Source organism: Rhinatrema bivittatum, chromosome 19 (genome assembly GCF_901001135.1).
Source record: "Rhinatrema bivittatum chromosome 19, aRhiBiv1.1, whole genome shotgun sequence".
In the NCBI taxonomy this organism is placed as follows: domain Eukaryota; kingdom Metazoa; phylum Chordata; class Amphibia; order Gymnophiona; family Rhinatrematidae; genus Rhinatrema; species Rhinatrema bivittatum.
In genome coordinates, this window is record NC_042633.1 from 1,095,151 (window position 1) to 1,115,087 (window position 19,937).

Here is a 19,937-nt window from a genome sequence, read left to right on the forward strand (position 1 = left end):
CCCGTCCCATCCTGTTTTTTCAGGGTCCCTTTTTTTTCAGCTGAACTTGTTCTCATGCATAAATCTTATTTAGCTAGCTTGCATGAGGAGCAGGAACCCCCCTCCCCATCCCACCTCCTTCAAAAATGCCCCGTTCCTTGCTGTTTACTAATAGCCCGGCTGCGGAAACCCAGGGGCCAGTTAGGTTGTGGGTGGTCCCCAGGATGGCTCCTCTCCTCATGCTCCGGGTACTCCGGACCCGGATACCTCCCCAGACGCTATGGATACCTCTCCGCTGGAGGGAGATGACCCCAGAGCCCTTCGCTTGTTCCGTAGGGAGGAGCTGGGGTCCCTTATCCTCTTCGTCCTACAGGAATTAGGTCTGGAGGGTCCCTCTGTAGATTACCCGATGGACTCCCTGCCCAAGATTATGGATCCGGTCCTAGGAGGACTTAGGGCCCTGGCGTTTCCCTTTCACCCTATGCTGAAGCTTTTGATTTTACAGGAGTGGGAGGTTCCTGAGGGGGCTCTCCGAGTGGGGCGCGCCATGGAGATGCTGTATCCCCTTCCTGAGGAAGGCTTGGATCTGTTAAGGTACCCCGCGGTTGATTCTTATGTCTCCGCGTTCATTAAGCACACCACGATACCTCAAGGATCCGCAGGACCGTAAGTTGGAGTCTCATCTTAAGCGCATCCATGAAATTTTAGCCTTGGGGGTTCGGGCTACTTGCTGCAGTAGTCTCATGCTGTGTGCGGGCCTCCGGTGGGTTCAACACTGCTTGGTGCACAGCCTCTTCCGTCTGCGGAGGCAGAACAGGTGGAGCGCTTGGAGGCTGTCATAGCGTATGCGGCTGATGCATTTTACGACCTGGTCCGGGTTCTTTCCAAGGTGATGGCATCGGCAGTATTGGCTCGGAGGCTCCTCTGGCTTCGCACCTGGTCGGCTGATCAGTCTTCTAAAGCTCGACTGACTACACTTCCCTTTAAAGGTAAGATGTTTTTTGGGGAGGATCTTGAGAAACTTATGGACTCCCTAGGGAAAGACAAGGTCCATAAGCTCCCGGAGGATCGCCCCACACCCATGCATTCTCGCTTTCGGGGCTAACGGCGTTTTACTTCTCGTGGGCAGGGTGGTTCTTCATGAGGCTCCTCCCGGGTTCAGTCCTGGTTGCAGTCCTTTTTTGGGCGCCGGCCCTTTCAGGAGGGCCAGCCTGCGTATACCGCTCCCAAATCCTCTGCCCAATGAAGGTCATTTGACTAATGGGCCTCGGTGATCGCCTGTCTTTTTTTGTTTTCTCGAGGAATGGGTCACAATAACGTCAGACCAGTGGGTCCTCGACATTATCAGGGACGGATATGCCCCAAGATCATCCGCACCCTTCCAGATCTGTTCCTTTTCTCGCCATGCGGACAGTCCAAGAGGGCCGCGGTAGAACAGACGCTGGCCAGGCTCCTGTATTTGGGGGCGGTGATCCCGGTCCCGGAGAGGGAGCTTGGCGCCGGCCAGTATTCTATTTACTTCATCGTTCCCAAAAAAAGACGGGTCCTTCCACCTGATTCTGGACCTCAAGCGGGTCAATCGCGCCCTGAAGGTTCCCCACTTCCATATGGAAACCCTTCGAGCAATCCTAGTGGTGGTTCCTTCAGGAGAGTTCCTCGCTTCACATCCCCATTCACCGCGACTACCAGAGGTATCTCCATTTTCACATCCTCAATATGTGTGAAGCTTGCTGGGCAGACTAGATGGGCCATTTGGTCTTCTTCTGCCGTCATTTCTATGTTTCTATGTTTCTATGTTTCTCAATCGTGATTTCCAGTTTCGGGCACTTCCTTTCGGTCTTGCAACAGCGCTTGCATTTTCAGAAACGTCATGGTGGTGGTCGCAGGGATCCTGGTCCATCCTTATTTGGACGATTGGCTCATCAGAGCTAAGTTGGCGGCTTCCTGTCGACAGGCGGTGGATCGAGTGTTAGCTCTTCTCTCCTCTCTCAGGTGGATAGTAAACTTCGCCAAGAGCAATCTTTAGCCCTCTCAAGACTTAGAGTTCTTGGGGGCCCACTTCGACACCTGTTGGCTCTGCCTTCGCCCACGGCCTGGGACTACCTGTAGGTCCTAGGGTCCATGGCCTCCGCCATAGATCTTGTCCCTTGGGCTTTCGCTCATATGCAACCGTTGCAGAAAGCTTTGCTGTCACGCTGGAAGCCTGTATCTGAGCAGTTCCAGATGGTCCTTCCATTCTCCGCTTCTACAGTTGACGATTGGCAGTGGTGGCTCTACCTGCCGCATCTCCTTCGGGGAATGCCTCTTGAAGCCTCGCAGTGGACAATAGTTACCACGGATCCCAGCCTATCTGGTTAGGGCGCAGTCTGCCTCTCCCAGGGCGTCTGGACTCCAGGTCAATCTCACTGGCACATCAATCGTCTGGAGACCTTGGCGGTGTGCCTGGCTCTTCAGGAGTTCCTTCCTCTCCTCCGCGGTGAGGGTACTCTCCAACTCCACCGCGGTGTCTTAAATCAACCGCCAGGGTGGTACTCGAAACCCCCTGGTAGCTCTGGAAGTGAGTCTTCTCCTCTCCTGGGCGGAACTTCATCTGCAATGCCTGGCGGCCTACAATGTGGGCAAGGAGAACATTCAAGCGGATTTCCTCAGCCAGCAAGTCCTTGATCCGGGAGAGTGAGAACTCTGAGGTGGCCATGGCTTTGATAATGACCAGATGGGGTCCCTCTCACCTCGCTATCATGGCGACTCTGCGCAATGCCAGGGCCAATCGGTTCTTCAGCCGCTGGAGGGGAGCATGGATCGGAGGGTGCGAACGCGCTAGCTCTGTCCTGGCCGTCGGGCGTACTCCTGTACGTGTTCCCTCCGAGGCCCCTGGTGGGGAAAGTTCTCAAGATTAGAGTTCCACCGGGGTCTGGTCATTCTTGTAGCTCCCGAGTGGCCGCGAAGACAGTGTTTTGCGGATCTAGTCAATCTGACGTCGGACGAGCCCCTGTGTCTCGGTCACCTACCTAGTCTTCTCCGGCAGGGACCTTTATTTTTTGACCAGGCTGATCGCTTTTGTCTAGCGGCCTGGCTTTTGAACGGCGATGCCTGAGGCGCAAGGGTTATAGTGTAGAGGTTATCCACCCTTCTTCGAGCGCGGAAGCAATCTACTTCTCGGGCCTACGTACGGGTCTGGAAGGTCTTTGAGTCTGTGCTGAATCAGGCTCCTCTGTCCGCTCTAATTCGGTCCCAACAATTCTTTCTTTCCTCCAGAAGGGTCTTTCTAAGGGCTCCGCATTCAGGTCTCTGCGCTTGGCTCTCTTCTAGGGCCCATGGACGGTCACCCTCTTGCGAGTCATCCCGACAAGGTTCAGTTTCTCCGGGGTGGTCGACATTTTTGTCCTCCCTCTCGAGCCACTTGTCCATCGTGGAGTCTTAATCTGGTCCTTCAGGCACTCTGTGTGGCTCCCTTCGAACCTCTACACCACGCTACGCTCAAGGATCTTATGCTTAAGACTGTCGTCTTGATCTCTATCTTCTCTGCGCGGCGAATTTCTGAGATCCAGGCGTTGTCTTGCCGGGAGCCCTTCCTACGATTCTCCGGTTCTGGGGTCTCAAGACAGTGCCCTCCTTTTTGCCCAAGGTGGTTACCTCCTTCCACATCAATCTGTTGGTAGAGCTGCCAGCATCTTTTGAGGTGGAACTTGCGGGCCCCATTGGCGGGGATCTCCGGTTGGATGTTAAACTGCTCCTGCTTCGCTATCTTCAGGTTACTAATGACGTCCCTCTTTCGGACCATCTCTTCGTCCTCTGGAGTGATCCTAATCGTGGTAAGCAAGCTTCTAAGACCACTATTGCCCGGTGTTTGAAGGAGGCGATCTCTTCGGTCTAGCTCTGTCAAGGTCGCCCCATTCCTAAGGGTCTGAAAGCTCATTCTCTTGGCTCTCAGGCTACTTTTTGGGTGGAGAGTCAAGCTGTCTCTCCCCAGGAAATTTGCAGGGCCGCCCCTTGGACATCCTTGCATACCTTTGCTCGACACTACCGTCTGGATGTTCACGCTCCGGTGTTCGGTTCCTTCGGGCAGCAAGTGCTTCAAGCAGGACTGTCTCTGTCCCACCCGTTTAGGGAAGCTTTGGTTCATCCCACTGTCTGGACTGATCCTGGTACGTACAGGGAAAGGAAAATTAGTTCTTACCTGATAATTTTCGTTCCTGTAGTACTAAGGATCAGTCCAGACTCCCTTCCCTATTTTGTCTGTTCTCTCGAAGCTTTTCTTGCAGGTTCACAGTTTCTCAAATGGGCATGGAGTAAAATTACTGAACAACTATACCGGAAGTCTTGGTCAACTGCCCATACAAAGTATATTCAAGAGCATATAGGTTCCATGGGTTCTATTGTTGCTCTGTTGAGCTTTACTGTTACTTGCTTGACCCTAGTTTGGGTTCTTTGTTTTTTATGCTTTGACAGCCCTTATACTGAAGGGGTTAGTGTACAGGTTCTCCCCTTAAAGGGACATCCTCACAATTCTGGTCTGTCTCCATCTGCTGGATAGGGGACATAACCCACTGTCTGGACTGATCCTTGGTACTACAGGAACAAAAATTATCAGGTAAGAACTAATTTTCCTATCCAGAACTTCTAGGGTAGCATTGTCTGAAATGCTCCCTGTTCCCACCCGCAGGTCCCCAGAGGCAGGCAGAGCTCCGGAGTCTCAATGCGTAGATCAGACTATGGTGCAAGGAAGAGGGATACAGGTTTTTGTTAGGAACTGGGGAACCTTTTGGGGAAGGAGTCTCTTCTGAAGGGATGGGCTCCACCTTAACCAGGGTGGAACTAGACTGCTGGCGCTAACCTCTAAAAAGGAGAGCAGCTCTTAAACTAGAACAAAAGGGAAAGCAGACAGTCGCTCAGCAGCATATGGTTCAGAGAGAGGTATCTTCAAAGGATACAAATGATGCATTAGAATTAGGGCATCCTGACAGTGAGGTTCAATAATAAGAAAGGTAGTCAAAGTGCCAACTTATCCCTATCTATTAAAAAGCAGAATGAAAACACAAACAAAAACAAACTTTGAAATGTTTGTATGCTAATGCCAGAAGTCTAAAGTAAGATGGGAGAATTAGAATGTATAGCATGTCGGAGACATGGTGGAAGGAGGCAACCAATGGACAGTGTTATACCGGGGTACAAATTATATCCAATGACAGAGGAGCACCCAGGAGGTGGTGTGGCGCTTTATGTCCAGGATGGCATAGAGTCCAACAGGATAAACATCCTGCATGAGACTAAATGCACAATTGAGCCTTTATGGGTAGAAATACTTGTGTGTCAGGGAAGAATATAGTGATAGGAGTATACTACCATCCACCTGGTCAAGATGGTGAGATGGACAGTGAAATGCTAAGAGAAATTAGGGAAACTAACCAAATTGGTAGTGTGGTAATAATGGGAGACTTCAATTACCCAAATATTGACTGGGTAAATGTATCATCGGGACACGCCAGAGTTCTGGATGGAATAAATGATAGCTTTATGGAGCAATTGGTTCAGGAACTGACGAGAGAGGGAGCAATTTTAGATCTAATTCTCAGTGGAGCACAGGATTTGGTGAGAGGTAAGTGGTGGGGCTGCTTGGCAATAGTGATCATATGATTGAATTTGAATTAATGACTGGAAGGGGGACAGTAAACAAATCCATGGCTCTCGTGCTAAACTTTCAAAAGGGAAACTTTGATAAAATTGAAAGAAAAAAAAAAAAACAAAGGAACCGCTACAAAGGTAAAAAGTATGCAATAGGTGTGGTTTTTGTTTAAAAAAAAAAAATAAATAAAAATCCTAGAAGCACAGTCCAGATGTATTCCACACGTTAAAAGTGGAAAGAAGGCATGGTTAAAAGGAGGTGAAAGAAGCTATTTTAGCCAAAAGATCTTCATTCAAAAATTGGAAGAAGGATCCAACAGAAGAAAATAGGATAATGCATAAATGTTGGCAAGCTAAATGTAAGAGATTGATAAGACAAATTAAGAGAATTTGAATAGAAGTTGGCCATAGAGGCAAAAACTCACAGTAAAAATGTTTTTAAATATATCCGAAGCAGAGAGCCTGTGAGGGAGTCAGTTGGACCGTTAGATGATCGATGGGTTAAAGGGGCACTTAGAGAAGATAAGGCCATCACGGAAAGATTAAATGACTTCTTTGCTTCAGTGTTTACTGAAGAGGATGATGTGGAGGTACCCATTTTGGAGAAGGTTTTAATTGGTAATGATTCAGATGGACTGAACCAAATCTTGGTGAACCCAGAAGATGATGTAGGCCTGATTGACAAACTGAATAGTAAATCACCTGGACCTGATGGTATACACCCCAGGGTTCTGAAGGAACTAAAAAATGAAATTTCAGACCTATTAGTAAAAAGTTGTAACCTATCATTAAAATCATCCATTGTACCTGAAGACTGGAGGATAGCTAATGTAATCCCGATATTTAAAAAGGGCTCCAGGGGCGATCTGGGAAACTACAGACCAGTTAGCCTGACTTCAGTGATGGGCAAAATAGTGGAAAGTGTTCTAAACATCAAAATCACAGAACATATATAGAAAGACATGGTTTAATGGAACAGTCAGCATGGCTTTACCCAAGGCAAGTCTTGCCTCACAAATCTGCTTCACTTTTTTGAAAGAGTTAATAAACATGTGGATAAAGGTGAACCTGTAGATGTAGGATTTTCAGAAGGCATTTGACAAAGTTCCTCATGAGAGGCTTCTAGGAAAAGTAAAAAGCCATGGGATAGGTGGTGTCCTTTCATGGATTACAAACTGGTGTAAAAAAAAAAAAAAAAAGACAGGAAACAGAGTAGGATTAAATGGACAGTTTTTTCTCAGTGGAAGGGAGTGGGCAGTGGAGTGCCTCAGGGATCTGTATTGGGACCCTTACTTTTCAATTTTTTTATAAATGATCTGGAAAGCAATACGAGTGAGGTAATCAAATTTGCAGATACAAAATTGTTCAGAGTAGTTAAATCACAAGCAGATTGTGAAATTGCAGGAAGACCTTGTGAGACTGGAAAATTGGGCAGATGAAATTTAATGTGGATAAGTGCAAGGTGATGCATATAGGGGAAAATGACCCATGCTATAGTTAAACAATGTTAGATTCCATATTAGGTGCTACCACCCAAGAAAGATCTAGGCGTCATAGTGGATAACACATTGAAATCAGTTCATTGTGCTGCAGCAGTCAAAGCAAACAATGTTTAAATTAGGGAATGGTGAATAAAATGGAAAATATCATAACCTCCATCGCTCCATGGTGAGCCCACACCTTGAATACTGTGTACAATTCTGGTCGCCTCATCTCAGATATAATTGCGATGGAAAAGATACAGAGAAGGGCTACCAAAATAAGGGGATTGGAACAGCTCCCCTATGAGGAAAGACTAAAGAGGTTAGGACTTTTCAGCTTGGAGAAGAGACGGCTGAGGGGGGATATGATAGAGGTGTTTAAAATCATGAGAGGTCTAGAACGGGTAGATGTGAATCGGTTATTTACGTTCGGATAATAGACTAGGGGGCACTCCATGAAGTTAGCATGGGGCACATTTAAAACTAATCAGAGAAAGTTCTTTTTTACTCAACGCACAATTAAACTCTGGAATTTGTTGCCAGAGAATGTGGTTCGTGCAGTTAATATAGCTGTGTTTAAAAAAGGATTGGATAAGTTCTTGGAGGAGAAGTCCATTACCTGCTATTAAGTTCACCTAGAGAATAGCCACTGCCATTAGCAATGGTAACATGACATAGACTTAGTTTTTGGGTACTTGCTAGGTTCTTATGGCCTGGATTGGCCACTGTTGGAAACAGGATGCTGGGCTTGATGGACCCTTGGTCTGACCCAGTATGGCATTTTCTTATGTTACTCTTAGACTCACTTTCTTTCACATGTGCACACTTTTCTTCCTCTGTAATGCACAAGCAACAGCCACCTGTTTTTCTTTTTTGTTTTTTTTATTACATTTGATTTCTTCCCCCCTCCCAATAGACCACCAGGCAGGGTCCCGTAATAGTTCTTAGTGGGCTGTTGAGGCTCCAGGAAGAGATGTATGTCTTATGCTGTGGTCAAGCGTGAGGGGCCCAGAGACAGGAAAGCAGTGGTTTGGCAGCTGCTAGAGGTGTCCTGGTTGCCTCCCACATGTAGAGCACAAGTGAAGGGAAGCCTTTCCCAGCTTACTGCCTTGTTTTGGGGTGGTGGAATTGGGGGCAGCACTTCAGGTTCGGTTGAAGCTCTGACATGCTTTGGGGGGGGGGGGAGGGTGTCCTGTACACAGCAATCCTCAGTGGCTGGGATTTCCCTGCAGGAAGGGCAGGTCTGACCCAGGAAGGGAAGCAACTGAGATCTCTTTGGCTATTTACCACATCTGGCTTGTGAATGGAGGGATGCTGTCCCTGTATGCACGGATTCTTCCCCCACCCCCACCTCCTTCACAGTAGCCAGCTCACTGGCAGACGTTAAGTGTACAAGCTGGCTTCAGTGAAGGGGAAGGATTGCTACATGCAGGGTTTGGACAAATCTCCCATGCATTTGTCAGTGAGTGAGTAGGACTTGAGACAGAAGCTGCATGGTCTGTTGGAAAGAGCTGCATGTGGCTCGAGATACTGGTTGGCCACCCCTGGAATATCGTATGCCATAGATGTGTCAGGCAACAGTGGTTAGGGTTGGAGTAAGACAGACTAAGTTATTCTTCAGTTTGGTGTTTTGGAGAAGGCAGAGTATCTGTCATGCTCCAGTGGTGTCTTGTATAAAGCCACTCTTTCCTAACTTGTAGCCAGATGGACTCAGGACCAATGGGTATTGTGCTCTTCTGCTAGCAGATGGGAGACTGAATCAGATTTCAAAGCAGATGTCACCCTAGATATACCCCTGCAGTGAGCTTAGCTCTTCAGTATCTGTCTCCTAGCAGATGCAGACACTATCCCACACACTAGAATAGTGCTAAGCATTACAGAAGAAACAATTTACCTTAAGGAAAATAGAGCCCCACTCTCCTGCAGTGATACCTAAGGGTCCCTCCAAGTCGAATTCCTGAGGTTTATCTCACATATCCCTCAGAGGTGTGCCTTGGTCCGGTAGCCGGTTCCTGGCGAGGACTTTACCTCCCAGTGCGGCTGAAAGGCAGCCGGTGCAGAAAAGAGCGCGGCAGTGAAGGTAATTCCCTCTCTCCCCGCAGCTGGAGACCATCCAACACATGATTGGAAAGCGCAGAGACCAGGTAAGAGAATCTTTAAATTCAGATCTCCGGTCTCCAGAGCTTGGATTGCTGTTCTGAATCCATCCCTGGCAAGGTTAGAAGGGAGCCAGCTGCCTGCCTGCTTCTCCAGCTATTTGGGATGAAGCATGCCGGGGAAGTCAGTGGAGTCATGCCTCACAGGCTGCATTTGGGGAAATGGAGGAGTCTGCCTGCCATCTTCCAAGCACCACTGCAGCCTCATAAGGATGTATCAAACCCCTGAGGATGTGTGAACTACAGGATAGTAGAAAGACTAGGGGGCACTCCATGAAGTTAGCATGGGGCACATTTAAAACTAATCGGAGAAAGTTCTTTTTTACTCAACGCACAACTAAACTCTGGAATTTGTTGCCAGAAGATGTGTTTAGTGCAGTTAGTATAGCTGTGTTTAAAAAAGGATTGGCTAAGTTCTTGGAGGAGAAGTCCATTACCTGCTATTAAGTTCACTTAGAGAATAGCCACTGCCATTAGCAATGGTAACATGGAATAGACTTAGTTTTTGGGTACTTGCCAGGTTCTTCTGGCCTGGATTGGCCACTGTTGGAAACAGAATGCTGGGCTTGATGGACCCTTGGTCTTGACCCAGTATGGCATTTTATTATGTTCTTATGGCAGTGTAAGGCTGCTGCTGAATGTGCTGCCAGACCCCTGTGCTGTTTATGTTGGGGTATGCTAGTGAAAAGCTGTTACTGGTTATGCAGCTAGACCCCTATAGTGTCAGGTCCCAGTATTGTTGGACATATCAGAAGGAAACAGGAAGAGTAAAGCCCCAGTGGTATTGATGTCTCTGGAGGCAGCAGGGTGTGACAAGCCCCAGTTTTCTGAATGGGGATAAGTTGGGGTCTGACCAATCCTGCTACCTCCTAACAGAGCAAAGCAGGCAGATTGTTAGTGCATGTTGGCCCCTGTACTGTCTTTTGGAGACATGGCAGGAGAAAGGAGTGTGGCTCAACTGGTGGTGATGGTCACAGCATTCAGTTGCAGTTAGCTATTGGCTGCTGAATATAGGCCCCTTTGAGGCAGAGTAGCCAGCTATAGGCCCTTCAAGTACATTTCATTCATCTTTTCACTCTCATGGCAAATCTGAAAAGCCAAGCAAAGGCAGACTAATTTTAAGGAACACTAGCATCTCCATCAGGTGTGGTGACAGCCTGGAGTGATGTGGGCTTATCTCCTGTCATAGAAAACACTTTCACAGTTGGTGGGCTTGAGAGTGCTGAGTCACTGTTGCTAGGTCTGGCTATATGCTGGACTTGTGGGACCAATATGACAGCACATCTGTGTAATGTCCTTGATGGTCTCTGCAACATAGCATGTTACTGAGATTTGAGCTTGTTTCCTTTGCTGGTATCTGACATGTTTGTCTTCCCAGCTGCTTTTGCAATTGCAGTGGACAGAAGTGTGGATTGTCTGTTTTTAATGTATTTGAGGGAGTGCTAGGTGGTAACGACAGGGTGCTGCTGTGACTTGCACTACTGGCTGACCTGGTCAATGACGTTTCCTCCTGTGCTACATCTCTCCTATGCCCAACCGGTGCTCTAGCTTAAACTTTCTCTGTCAGTATACTCTTCATATGTCATTGTTGGCCTGAAGTGAGTCTCCCTTTCACAGGTGGCTCACAATGTAGCAAGCATGTGTATGGGGTCTGTGGTTAGTCCTAGTCTCTCACCTGCTTTTATAAAGACACCAAACCTCACACCTCATTCCCTCTTGTAGAAAGCCCACTACCTTTTCTAACAGGATGTTTACTATAGACATGACATCTATGCCTCCCAGCTCCTCTGTGGCATTCTTAAAGAGCTTCAGGATTTTCACAAGCTCTCATGTCTGACTAATCGTGATGCCCTAGGGGAGCCTGCACGCTCCACTAGACTCTGCCACATTGTGTAGGTTGAGTTCTGGCAAGTACTCTCAATTCCTCCTGCTTTTCATAGAGAAGGTCCCCTGCCTTCACACTTCAGTGGAAGTGTCCAGCTATTTTGCTACACTTCTCTAGTAAGCCATGCAGCTACACATGCTGTAGGTCCCTGGACCCCAGCCCCAGGGCCTCCTTCATTGCTAGGTGCAGGGTATGAGCAAAATGTAGTGCACCCTGATATCCCCTGTCAGATACTGTCTTTCCCATATTAGACCCATTGTCAGTGACAAAGAACTCTACATAAGACTTCTGTTTCTCTGATCCAATTGCCAACTCTCCAGAATTTCTAATAGCTTCTGAACCAGAGGCATGTGCAGCAAAGCCCACCTGCCTCCTGTTGCTTTGCCCGTTCTGTAGTGTGACAGAGGAAGGAGTGAGGCATTTGTGGATGTCCAGGTTTCACTTGTGAAATGTGCACTCCATCTTCAGCAGCTGCAGATGGCAATGCTTGTACAAACTAGGCATGACCTTCCTGATGAAAGGGGTCCTGAAGGACACTCTTCTTAGTTTGGTGCTAAGAGCTGCAGCAAATGCCTGAGACGCACATTCTCCATGCCCTGCAGGAGCTGATCATCTCACAAATAGTCCTAGTTACCACTTTAGATGCTGCCTACCCCTTTTCCTGTGACAATGTGACTGATCACCCCACTTCCTCCATTGTGGGCTGTTGCTGCCTAGGTATGGCTGAGGACTATCTATGCCAGTCTGCCCCTTGACTGGTAGAAGGAGCCAAAGTCTTGGAAGCAGCTTGAGGAACACTCGTTCCCTTTTTTTTTTTTTTTTTTTTTTTTTTCCAAACACTAGTATTCTCTGTCTTGCAGAAGGGGCCCCCTGACTACTGCCACTACCATCCCCCAGGTGCATACTGAAGGGGATGTGGCCCAGTTGCTTCCCTTGGCAGAAGTCATTTGTGCAATAGTTACAATGCACAAAGGCATTGGCTACAAATCACCCTTCTTGTGATCCCTTGCCTCTGCATCCTTGGGGGTGGATGCTGTTGCTGGCACTAAAATGGTGATGGAGCCTGAGGAACTTGGGCAGAGGACTTGCCCATTCTTCTGTCAGTGAGCAGAAGCTAGCACAGTACTGAATAAACCTCCTAATACTGGGTCTTCATCTGATGCCTATCCCATCTCTGCTTCAGGATATTATTTGAAGGGAGATTCTTCAAGCTCTGATTCAGAAGAAGTGGATGACAAAACTGCTTTTATGGCCTCTGCACTGACTGCCCTGCTAATGCTTTAGGTTTTAACACTTGTACTTCTGCTTCTAAAGGCATTGGTAGTTGTACGCTGGGGCTGCTGCTACTTGGGCATTCCCTTTCTATCTCCTTTGACATAACAGGATCTGTCTGGCACTGATGGGACTGGCGCATCCTCCCCAAACTTCAATTTTTTTTACAGCTTTGACATGCCTGCCTCTCCTGATATTTTGGAGTTGAAAAAATCCTCTTGGTTGGGGATCCACTGACTTGCTAACAACTGCGGGCTTCCTATGTCTTCTAGTGTCTCTGCCTGACAAAGGGATTTAATCTTTCATTTCTTTAAGTGAACTGGATGTCACACTAGTGCAACTACAGTGATCCTTCTGTGCAACATTGAACACACAGAATACACTATAGTTAGAATTTTAGTATTTTGCTCTGCTGCCTAGTGCATCACGTGTATGCACACATTGAGAAAAAGCAAAGAATGGTATAATGCGAGTACAGAATTCTACACTAGTAATAAAATGCAGTAGCAAATCCATAAAGTGGCTGGCACACTGTTCTGTGTGGAGGCACTGACTCTTCTGCATGTAGACAGTTAAAACTTGGGTACTGTGGTTTAGCTAGTAGCACTGGTGCTACACTGGTTCACATAACAGGTTTAAAATTCAATAATCACTCCAAACACAGCCACTGCCAGGCAGCAGCCTGCCTCCCCCCAGGGGAGAAGGGGATGAAAAGAAAAAAATGAAAAACATGCCAATTATCTCACTCTTACTGATCTAGAGAGAGGTTAGTCTTTTCAAAGTGACAGTAGCTAAATGGATTAGAAAAGACGAAATGTACCTAATGTTGAACAAAAGCACTGAAACAGAAGTCACACACAAATGCAAGCTGTAATTGCCTGGGAATACTATAAGAATAAACAGAGCAGTGATTCATTGACATAAAAGAAGGGAATGTAGCAAACATTTTTGTCAGTCTGGTTTCCTTGATAACAAATCCTGGTTTTTTTTCTATGACTTTAAATGTCATAGATGATGGGGCTGGTTGCTATGGAAACTCCCACATGAGCTTCCCAGTCTCAGGCTCTTATCTTGCCAATGTTATTCAATGGGAAACAAATGACATCTCATCTGTACTTTAACTCATTTTTTGGGACAAACAAATTGCATACTTGTTGTGTATTGGCCATGTGTGTTAAACAAATGCCCATCCCTAGCTAACAGTAGCCATGCTGTCTAAGTTTCTGCATATCACTTGAGAGATTAATATGAACTTTAACTGCACTGCTTTTGCAACAGAAAAAGCACAGACTTAAGGTTTTAGTTCTAAAGCATGTGAAATGGGGCACAACTCTTTAGAATGGGAAAACTCCAGGAGTCACATGAGGTGTGAGCATCTGCCATTTATGTTCAACTTAATAGGGTGATACCTCATAAGCAGTAACTTTCCTGTAGGAGTGAAGCTTTCAATTTCTTATTTCAAAAAGTGAGTGATCCCTCTGTTATCCCAGGTGAACAATACCCATTTGCTCCTTCTCCACAGACTGGTAACCATATTGAAAATCCAACTTGGGTGAACTCAAGGCTGGTACCATCATGTTGTACAGGAAAACCTGGTTGACTGGCAGCCATCTTGAAAATCCAGAGCTACATAAGAAAATGCCATACTGGGTCAGACCAAGGGTCCATCAAGCCCAGCATCCTGTTTCCAACAGTGGCCAATCCAGGCCATAAGAACCTGGCAAGTACCCAAAAACTAAGTCTATTCCATGTAACCATTGCTAATGGCAGTGGCTATTCTCTAGGTGAACTTAATAGCAGGTAATGGACTTCTCCTCCAAGAACTTATCCAATCCTTTTTTAAACACAGCTATATTAACTGCACGAACCACATTCTCTGGCAACAAATTCCAGAGTTTAATTGTGCGTTGAGCAAAAAAGAACTTTCTCTGATTAGTTTTAAATGTGCCCCATGCTAACTTCATGGAGTGTCCCCTAGTCTTTCTACTATCCGAAAGAGTAAATAACCGATTCACATCTACCCGTTCTAGACCTCTCATGATTTTAAACACCTCTATCATATCCCCCCCTCAGTCGTCTCTTCTCCAAGCTGAAAAGTCCTAACCTCTTTAGTCTTTCCTCATAGGGGAGTTGTTCCATTCCCCTTATCATTTTGGTAGCTCTTCTCTGTACCTTCTCCATCGCAATTATATCTTTTTTGAGATGCGGCGACCAGAATTGTACACAGTATTCAAGGTGCGGTCTCACCATGGAGCGATACAGAGGCATTATGACATTTTCCGTTTTATTCATCATTCCTTTTCTAATAATTCCCAACATTGTTTGCTTTTTTGACTGCCGCAGCACACTGAACCGACGATTTCAATGTGTTATCCACTATGACACCTAGATCTTTCTTGGGTTGTAGCACCTAATATGGAACCCAACATCGTGTAATTATAGCATGGGTTATTTTTCCCTATATGCATCACCTTGCACTTATCCACATTAAATTTCATCTGCCATTTGGATGCCCAATTTTCCAGTCTCACAAGGTCTTCCTGCAATTTATCACAATCTGCTTGTGATTTAAATACTCTGAACAATTTTGTGTCATCTGCAAATTTGATTATCTCACTCGTCTTATTTCTTTCCAGATCATTTATAAATATATTGAACAGTAAGGGTCCCAATACAGATCCCTGAGGCACTCCACAGTCCACTCCCTTCCACTGAGAAAATTGCCCATTTAATCCTACTCTCTGTTTCCTGTCTTTTAGCCAGTTTGCAATCCACGAAAGGACATCGCCACCTATCCCATGACTTTTTACTTTTCCTAGAAGCCTCTCATGAGGAACTTTGTCAAACGCCTTCTGAAAATCGAAGTATACTATATCTACCGGTTCACCTTTATCCACATGTTTATTAACTCCTTCAAAAAAGTGAAGCAGATTTGAGGCAAGACTTGCCCTGGGTAAAGCCATGCTGACTTTGTTCCATTAAACCATGTCTTTCTATATGTTCTGTGATTTTGATGTTTAGAACACTTTCCACTCTTTTTCCTGGCACTGAAGTCAGGCTAACCGGTCTGTAGTTTCCCGGATCGCCCCTGGAGCCCTTTTTAAATATTGGGGTTACATTTGCTATCCTCCAGTCTTCAGGTACAATGGATGATTTTAATGATAAGTTACAAATTTTTACTAATAGGTCTGAAATTTCATTTTTTAGTTCCTTCAGAACTCTGGGGTGTATACCATCCGGTCCAGGTGATTTACTACTCTTCAGCTTGTCAATCAGGCCTACCACATCTTCTAGGTTCACCGTGACTTGATTCAGTCCATCTGAATCATTACCCATGAAAACCTTCTCCATTACGGGTACCTCCCCAACATCCTCTTCAGTAAACACCGAAGCAAAGAAATCATTTAATCTTTCCGCGATGGCCTTATCTTCTCTAAGTGCCCCTTTAACCCCTCGATCATCTAACGATCCAACTGACTCCCTCACAGGCTTTCTGCTTCGGATATATTTAAAAAAGTTTTTACTTTGAGTTTTTGCCTCTACAGCCAACTTCTTTTCAAATTCTCTCTTAGCCTGTCTTATCAATGTCTTACATTTAACTTGCCAATGTTTATGCTTTATCCTATTTTCTTCTGTTGGATCCTTCTTCCAATTTTTGAATGAAGATCTTTTGGCTAAAATAGCTTCTTTCACCTCCCCTTTTAACCATGCCGGTAATCGTTTTGCCTTCTTTCCACCTTTCTTAATGTGTGGAATACATCTGGACTGTGCTTCTAGAATGGTATTTTTTAACTATGACCACGCCTCTTGGACATTTTTTACTTTTGTAGCTGCTCCTTTCAGTTTTTTTCTAACAATTTTTCTCATTTTATCAAAGTTTCCCTTTTGAAAGTTTAGCACGAGAGCCTTGGATTTGCACACTGTTCCTTTTCCAGTCATTAAATCAAATTTGATCATATTATGATCACTATTGCCAAGCGGCCCCACCACCGTTACCTCTCTCACCAAGTCCTGTGCTCCACTGAGAATTAGATCTAAAATTGCTCCCTCTCTCGTCGGTTCCTGAACCAATTGCTCCATAAAGCTATCATTTATTCCATCCAGGAACGTTAACTCTCTTGCGTGACCCGATGATACATTTACCCAGTCTATATTGGGGTAATTGAAGTCTCCCATTATTACTGCACTACCAATTTGGTTAGCTTCTGTAATTTCTCTTAGCATTTCACTGTCCATCTCACCATCTTGACCAGGTGGACGGTAGTATACCCCTATCACTGTAGTCTTCCCTGACACACAAGGGATTTCTACCCATAAAGATTCAATTTTGTATTTAGTCTCATGCAGGATGTTTATCCTGTTGGACTCTATGCCATCCCGGACATAAAGCGCCACACCTCCTCCCGACTGCTCCTCTCTGTCATTGCGATATAATTTGTACCCCGGTATAGCACTGTCCCATTGGTTATCCTCTTTCCACCATGTCTGAGATGCCAGTTAAGTCTGTCGTCATTTACTGCTATACATTCTAATTCTCCCATCTTACTTCTTAGACTTCTGGCATTAGCATACAAACATTTCAAAGTTTGTTTTTTGTTTGTATTTTTATTCTGCTTTTTAATTGATAGGGATAAGTTAGAATTTTTTAGCTCAGGTGAGTTTTTAGTTACAGGCACTTGGACTACTTTTCTAATTATTGGAACCTCACTGTCGGGATGCCCTAATTCTAATGCATCATTAGTATCCTTTAAAGATACATCTCTCCGAACCATGCGCTGCTGAGCGACTGTCGGCTTTCCCCTTTGTTCTAGTTTAAAAGCTGCTCTATCTCCCTTTTAAAGGTTAGCGCCAGCAGTCTGGTTCCACCCTGGTTAAGGTGGAGCCCATCCCTTCGGAAGAGACTCCCCCTTCCCTAAAAGGTTCCCTAGTTCCTAACAAAACTGAATCCCTCTTCCTTGCACCATCGTCTCATCCTCGCATTGAGACTCCGGAGCTCTGCCTGCCTCTGGTGACCTGCGCGTGGAACAGGGAGCATTTCAGAGAATGCTACCCTGGAGGTTCTGGATTTAATCTTTCTACCTAAGAGCCTAAATTTGGCTTCCAGAACCTCCCTCCCACATTTTCCTATGTCGTTGGTGCCCACGTGTACCACGACAGCCGGCTCCTCCCCAGCACTGTCTAAAATCCTATCTAGGTGACGCGTGAGGTCCGCCACCTTCGCACCAGGTAGGCATGTTACCAGGTGATCCTCACGCCCACCCGCCACCCAGCTATCTACATTCTTAATAATCGAATCACCAACTATGATGGCCGACCTAACCCTTCCCTCCTGGGCAGTAGGCCTTGGGGAGATATCCTCAGTGTGAAAGGACAATGCATCACCTAGAGAGCAGGTCCTTGCTACAGGATCCTTTCCTGCTACACCTGGTTGGTGCTCTCCCATTATGAGACCTTCTTCCTCCAAGGCAGCACCAGGGCTGCCAGTCTGAAGTTGGGACTGGACTACTATGTCCTTGAAGGTCTCATCTATATACCTCTCTGTCTCCCTCAGCTCCTCCAGGTCTGCCACTCTAGCCTCCAGAGATCGGACTCGTTCTCTGAGAGCCAGGAGCTCTTTGCATCACATGCACATGTACAACTTCTCACCGGTGGGTAAAAAATCATACATGTGACACTCGATGCAAAAGACTGGGAAGACCCCCTCTTGCTGCTGGACTGCTGCCTTCATCTCAATTTTGATCAGTTCCTAGTTAAGTTTTAGGTTGCTATGGGAGTAGGAATGTGTCTAAGTTCCTTTAAATGTATTAGTGAATTCACTATATGTCTGGTAGTGGCCTACTGGGGTCTGATCGAATTCTCAATAAAGTTTTTGTTGATGGGTTTTTGGTTTTTTTTTGTGCAAGTGGCACCTGCCTATAAATTAAGGGATGAGCTTGGGGTGGGTGGGTTGGGAAATACAAACAGTCTAACTTTAGTTAGTCAGCCTGAGTGACTCACAGCTCCCTTGATTAACAAATGTTGTTCCCTATTCAAACCTAATCACACTACCTCAACACCTTTCCAAGGTGAGTAACTGAGCTGAACTATTCAGGGCATGTTTGACATAGGATTGCTCCTGCCCCTGGAGTGGGAACTGGGAGGGGGAGGTCAGAGGGAACTTTGCATTTTTAAGTAGGTTTGGTGACCAGGAAGGACAGACCTGGTGGGGTGGTTTTAGTGGTGGCTCTTTATTTAAAAAAAAAAAAAAAAAAAATTTGTTTGAAAACAAAATAGGAACGGTAACGTAACACTACTTCATGTCTAAAATGACATATCCCTATTTTCCTACTCATTGGAGCAATTGTACTATAGCCTTTCTACTGAAACTAGTATGAGGCAGCATAAACTGGCTACTGTTCCATACACCAACACAAGTTCATTGACTTCATTGCTGAGCTACCATTCTCAAAAGAGCAGCAAGTTAAATACCACTCTGAATTAGCTGGAGTAATTGTGTGCAGGTTTGTGTTTTCAAGCACCAGTGCATTGCATAATGTTATGGTCTAAATGCTAAAATATGTTCCTTCATATTTCAGGCTGTGAAGAACAAATATGCCAGCAACAAACTAATGACTATCAGTACAGCTCCTCAGCTGAAGGCACAGCTAATTAAGGACCTTGCTGCTTCTTTACAAGTATAGTACCTTGAGGGTAAAATCCTATCTGCACTTTTTTTTTGTTTTAAAATATGCCTGTAATGGCAGAATTGCTGCTTTTTGTAAATAGTCTGTCATTGGGCTAGCCTTTTTAGCTTGCCTCTGTATAGCTTTTCAGACATTCTGTAAGGGTTTTTGTAAATCTGACAATAAAGAACTTTTTTTTTTCAAAAAACCTCTTGCCTTAATTTTGGATCAAAATGCTGGTCTCTTTATATAATCTCTAACATCACTGGAATCTTGTCCCAGGAGAAGGGCCAGCAGACAAATCAAACTTTAAATCCCTTTCATGTGACTGGAGGGGACCTCCCACTTTTCTGGAACAAAGCCTGCATGGATTTGATGTGTGGGCTTGTCTTATTGCCTTTCCTTGTCATTCAGTCAGACCAGTATAGGTTATGTCCACCAGCCAGCAGATGGAGACATGGTTATAAATGGGTGACATCAGCAAAGCTAAGTAATGAGCTTAGCTTGCCAGTATGCTGTCTTCAGGAGACGAAAGGTGAGCATCCCATACTGTGGACTAAGGCCTGATTAGGCTAATGGAAACTTGCTGGTAGAAGGTGGAATATTAGCTCTTCCTCCCTCAGTTGAGCATAGTCTAGGGTATGTGAGTACAACCTTATTCATGGAGTACCTCTTAAGATAAGACTCGTTCGACTGGATCAGGAGGCTACCAGATTCAGCTTTCTCTGGATTCTCAGAGGCCAAGCAGGATGGCAGTTCTCATACATGGGTGGTGCCATCTGAGATCCTGACACAGAAGCTGACTTTTGTTTTTCTCCCCTAGAGTAGACAGATGGACTCAGGACCAGTGGGTTATTTATTTTATTTATTTTAGTTTTTT

General features: G+C 45.7%; 1 protein-coding gene across 3 annotated transcripts in view; it reads left to right on the plus strand.

The window, feature by feature from the left end:
• Positions 1–19,265, plus strand: part of LOC115080795 (G2/mitotic-specific cyclin-B2-like) — a 63,183-nt gene extending 43,918 nt beyond the window's left edge. For all 3 annotated transcript variants that reach the window (XM_029585205.1, XM_029585203.1, XM_029585204.1), the window contains one exon: positions 18,971–19,265. In XM_029585205.1, the coding sequence (XP_029441065.1) occupies positions 18,971–19,075 (105 nt within the window). In that variant the 3' untranslated portion in view covers positions 19,076–19,265. The remainder of the gene's footprint in view (positions 1–18,970) is intronic.
• The last annotated feature ends 672 nt before the right edge of the window (positions 19,266–19,937 follow it).